Genomic DNA, 4,931 nt, shown 5'->3' with positions numbered 1-4,931 from the left:
GGGAGGACATCGGCAGCAACCTGTTATGGGAGACAGAGGAAACAACAAGGCCCCAGACCCGCCTAGCCACGGTGCACTCCCAGAACAGATGGTAATTGTGTTCTGAGTCAGTGCAACCGTGGGGGCAGCGTTCAGTCAGGGCTAAGTGCCGGCGGTACATAAAAACTCTTGTGGGGAGACACCCGTGAGCTGTCATCCAGGCAATGTCTTTCTGCTTGTTAGTTAGACATTTGTGTGTTACATTTGCCCAGATGACGTGCGGGTCCCGGGCCGGCCCTGACCTCGGGAGCGTGACGGTCTCTTTTGATCTTAAGTGAGCCATTATGATTTTATAGCTCCACGAGGTCAGGCCAGCCCTGGGCAATCCCGCCCTGAAGGCAAAGTCCCTCAGGGCCTGATAGACATAAGGGGGGTCCCAGCTATATGGTGTGGTGAGGTCCAGCACACCCAGGCCCATTGTCCGCAGGAAGGGGGTGGCATAGTACCTAGCGAAGGCACCAGAGGCCTTTCCCACCTTCCCGACGTTCTGGACCAGGGCGGCCAGACCTTGCACCATAAGAATGGTGACTATGTCCGGGACCCCCCGCCCCCCATTTCTCTCCTCTTTGAGGAGGGTGACTCTACTAAGTTTCTCCATATTACTCCCCCAGACAAAGCGGAAGGCCAACCTAGCTATTTTCTTGCTGGTGGCCTTGTCTGGGGGAAACACCCCCCCACATAGAGAAGAATGGGCAGTACAATTGCCTTCAGGACGAGGATCTTACCCGCCATGGTCAGGGGCCGTGCACTCCAGCTCCAGGTTTTATTTTGGACGTGGCGTAGGGCTCCCTCCCAGCTCGTTCGCCCTCCTCCGTCAGCCTGGAAGGTCACCCCCAGGAGCTTGATGTTATTTCTGCGTACAGGGAAGGAAACGGTTAGAGGCTCACTATAATGAGGAGACAGAAACAGTTCACTCTTGTCCCTGTTGACCAGGGCGCCAGTGGCCACACAGAAGTCGTCCATCACCTTGGTGGCACAAGCGATGGAGCGACTATCTGTGGCGACGATGGTGATGTCGTCCATGTACGCCATCACCTTTAGCCGCTCTCCTCTAGCCCCCGGCAGCGGGTAACCCGCCACTCCGGGGCTGGCCCTGATGGCCTGGAGGAACGGTTCCAGGTAGATGACGTACAGGAGAGATGCTAGAGGGCACCCCTGCCTGACGCCAGACCTGATGGCAAACGGGGCAGAGGGCTGCCTGTTGACAACCACTCTGCCCGTTATGTCGGTCAGGCAGATCTTTATCCAACGCCGGAGGGGGCCAGGGATGTTCATTCTCTCTAGCACTCTCTCCAGGCACACATGACTCACCCGGTCAAATGCCTTCTCCTGGTCGAGGCTGAGAAGGCACAAGGGGGACCGCCGCTCCCCGGAGTGGATGATTAAATCCCTCACGAGGAGCAGGTTGTCGTTTATGGACCTCCCCTGCACGCTGCAGGTCTGGTCCGGTCCGATCACCGATGTAATCAGGCCTTGGAACCTCCTCATCAGCGCCTTCGCCATGATCTTATAGTCGACTGAGAGGAGGTTGATCGGCCGCCAGTTGCGGAGGTCCTTCAGGTCCCCCTTCTTTGGGACAAGAGCTACTAAGCTCTGTCTCAGTGAGGCCCCCAACCGCCCCTCCCTGTACGCCGCTCTGAAAACTTCAGCCACGTCCTCCTTCAGGAGATCCCAGTAAGTTTGGTAGAACTCGGCTGGGATTCCGTCAGGACCCGGAGCTTTGTGTTGGTTGAGGGAGAGCACGGCCCGGGTGAGCTCCTCGGTGCTCAACTCCGAGTCCATCCGCTCGTCACCCAGACGTCTGTCAAGGCCGCCCAGGAAGGTGTCCATGAGAGCCCCATCGGAGGGCCTCTCACTATAGAGGCCCCCGTAGAACTCCCGGGCCACCTCCCGGACCTCCGCCTCTTCAGACACCACCACACCTCTGTTGTTATAGAGAGACAAGATGTTATTAGTCTTAGACCGCGCCCTGCGGAAGAAAAACCGTGTGCACTTCTCATCCTCCTCGAGGCCCTGGAGTTTGGAGCGGAAAGTAAATTTTTCCCGCTCTTCCCGGTAGAGGGTGGTGAGGCTCTGCCGAGTCCGTGCGATCTCACTGCTAACATCCAGGCCTCGGGACTGGAGGAGGCTCAGTCTCTGGAGGGCAGCATTGTGTTGTACAAAAACTGCCCTCCTTTCCTTCGCCTTCCTCCGCCCGACTGCCCGGAAGTAGCCTCGCACTCGCTCCTTCACCATCTCCCACCACTCCACCGGGGAGTCAAAGAGGTGTTTCAGACTCACCCACTCCAGGTAACGTCTCGAGAAGGAGAGTCGCACCTGGGGGTCTCGGAGATGGCTGATGTTCATCCGCCAGAGCCCCTTACCCACGGTTATAGACTTCTTCCAGGTCAGGGACACGGTCACCATGTGGTGGTCCGAGAAGTGCACCGCCTGGATGGAATAAGCGGGCACCCCCAGGCCTGGGGAGAGCAGAAACAAATCGATTCTCGAAGAAGAGCTTCCAGAAGAACTCACCCACCTGTGTTGGGGGGGAGAGGCGCCCCCGGCGTCGCGGAGGGAGAAGTCCTCTATGAGGGACCGCAGCAGGTCGCTGGAGCGGTCCCGTCTGGGTCTGCTGCGGTCCTCATCTGATAGGGCACAGTTGAAATCCCCCCCCACGACAACCGGCATTGTGCAATGTATTAATGGAGGTAGTTTTGTGAAAAGGGAGACCCTCTCGGCCACGCTGGTGGGGCCGTACACGTTGATTACCCTGAGTGGGGAACCCCCGACATCGAAGTCGGTGACGAGGATTCGCCCACTCTCTACGACGTTGCTAGATGTTATACGCACGTAGGGATTTTTCACCAACGTGCCGACCCCATCAGCTCTGGCGATGTTTGAGCCAGACCAGAGAGAGTCTCCCATTCTCCATTCCTCCCTCAGAACGCCATCCAACTCCCGGAACGGAATGCCACATTCCTGGAGCAGGATGACGTCTGAGGGGACCTGTGACAGAATGGAGAATACTGTATGTCGTTTTGATGGATCTTTGATGCTACGGGTGTTTAATGTTGAGTGTTATTGTATGTTCCATAATTTTATTGTTATGTGTGATTTATTTTCCTATATTACTATTGGCTATTTGTTTACAGATGTTATTGAGTTTGTGGTTTACCAAGTCCTGGTTATTGAGGCGCCTACTCACCCCCGGACCATGTGCACCCACAGGCCTCCCCTCCTGACTGCCTGGGAGGTTCCGTCCTGGAGAGGTGGGGGCAGGTGTTTTTGCCCCAGGCTTCCCCCCAGTCCCTGGAGGGCCCTGAGAGGAGGTTGCTGTTCCAGATCCTTTAACAGGGTCTGGACCGGAGACTGGCTGGTCCCTGATTGTTCTTAGTTGTGTGGTGGTGGAGGTGTGTAAAGTTTCTGTACTGTGTACTGGCGGTGGTGTGGGTGGTTTTGTAGGGCGGGGAGGGGGCTCAGGCCTGGCTGTAGGTGGTGTTTTATGTACCATTTTGGGGTGAAGCTGTTTCAATGTTTTTGTGGGTTTGATTATTTGGCGCACTATTGCTGGGTTGGGAGGTTGACCGGGTTGTTGTTGGACTGTGGTTGGTGATCGAATTCGTTTGCCCTTTTTATTTTTAGCTTGTTGCCAAGGAGTAGTGGAATCCGAGTCTGAGGTTGAGGAGTCTGACTCCAACACCACAATGGGGGTGTCAGAGTCAGGCTCCTCCTTGATAGTGACAGTGACGGGGTTGGTGGGGTCTAAGGCAGGGGGCACTGTGGAGTTGGGGGTTCCGGCGTTGGGGATACAGGGGGTAGGGTCTTGTGCTGGGGTCTGTGCATGTGGGGTTGGGCTTCCAGGCTGGGAGGAGGTAGGGGTGGGTGGTCTGGTGCGTGGCATGGGGGTAGGCGGGGGGAGCGGGGCCGGAGGGGGGGCAGCAGACGGTGGAGGGGGGGCGGTGCTCCGAGCCCTGTTCGCGTACGAGAGGGGACAATCTCTAAAGAGATGCCCCCTCGCTCCGCAGAGGTTACAGGGCTTCGGGTCACGGCATGCCCTGGTCTCGTGTTCGCCGCCGCACGACTTGCACTTGACCACTGTGCAGGCTGCGGCTAAGTGGCCTAACTCGCCGCAGTTCCTGCACAGCTTGGGCATGCCGTAATAAAACACCACCCCCCTGTGTCTCCCCAGCGTGATGGTGCTGGGGATGTGGCATACCCCCCCAGGTGCAGAGGGGTCGGGCTTGAGTTGTACCAGCCATTTCCTGGCTCCGGTCCAGACTCCGTCCTCATCAAGGACTCTCCGGGCTTCAGATCTAACAAGACCATACCTGCCCAACCACGTACTCACATCGTGGTCCTGCACAGCTTCGTTGTAAAACTGCACAGTGACCACCTTGTTTTCGGTGTCAGACAGGGGCTCTACGTCAAAAACACTGAGGGGGGCCTTACCCTTCCCCTCTCTATAGAGGTTCCAGAACCTCTCCAGGATATTTGCAGACCGGAAACTGATCTCAAAAATGTCTGCGTTGCCCGGAACCTTCACCAGGCAGTTCAGGTCGCCAGGCACAAAGCCCATGGCTCGCTGAAGCACTGCCCGGCTGAACTCTAGGCGGGTCATACCTGTCAATCTCCTGTTGCCGTTGGGGGCAGCGGTATTGCTTGCCCCCCCAGTAGCTGCTGGCTCTGCGGCGCCCCTTCCGGCTGCGCCCGTTGCCCCTTGTGCCACCTGGGGGGTACCACTAGCACCGCTGCCCCCTTCTCCGCTGTTCTGCAACGTCATCCGGACGGCGTTGTGGCGTCGGACTCCCGGCTGCGGTCCCGTAGCCATCCTCCCTCTCTCTCAGGCCGGACCTAAGTAGATGGGGGGAAGCACAGGAACAGCGCTCAGAGATGCTGGTCCTTCCTAGGGG

The 4,931-nt window shown here is 57.7% G+C and overlaps 1 protein-coding gene across 1 annotated transcript; it reads right to left on the bottom strand.

Moving 5' to 3' along the window:
- Positions 1-1,942: 1,942 nt before the first annotated feature.
- On the bottom strand, positions 1,943-4,635 carry LOC135237264 (uncharacterized). The gene is made up of 2 exons (XM_064304195.1): positions 2,554-4,635; positions 1,943-1,963 (listed from the first exon to the last, which is right to left on the bottom strand). Exon 1 carries the CDS (start codon positions 4,595-4,597, stop codon positions 3,137-3,139), a length of 1,461 nt encoding a protein of 486 aa, XP_064160265.1. The 5' UTR covers positions 4,598-4,635; the 3' UTR covers positions 1,943-1,963; positions 2,554-3,136.
- Between the last annotated feature and the right edge of the window lie 296 nt (positions 4,636-4,931).

This window comes from Anguilla rostrata, chromosome 13 (genome assembly GCF_018555375.3).
Source record: "Anguilla rostrata isolate EN2019 chromosome 13, ASM1855537v3, whole genome shotgun sequence".
NCBI lineage: Eukaryota > Metazoa > Chordata > Actinopteri > Anguilliformes > Anguillidae > Anguilla > Anguilla rostrata.
Note: the sequence above shows the minus strand (reverse complement) of the source record. Positions and strands in the feature narration are given on the sequence as shown.

Excerpts from the sequence above, each read along its gene's own strand:
- LOC135237264 (XM_064304195.1), bottom strand. The coding sequence starts at position 4,597 with ATGGGCTTTGTGCCTGGCGACCTGAACTGCCTGGTGAAGGTTCCGGGC.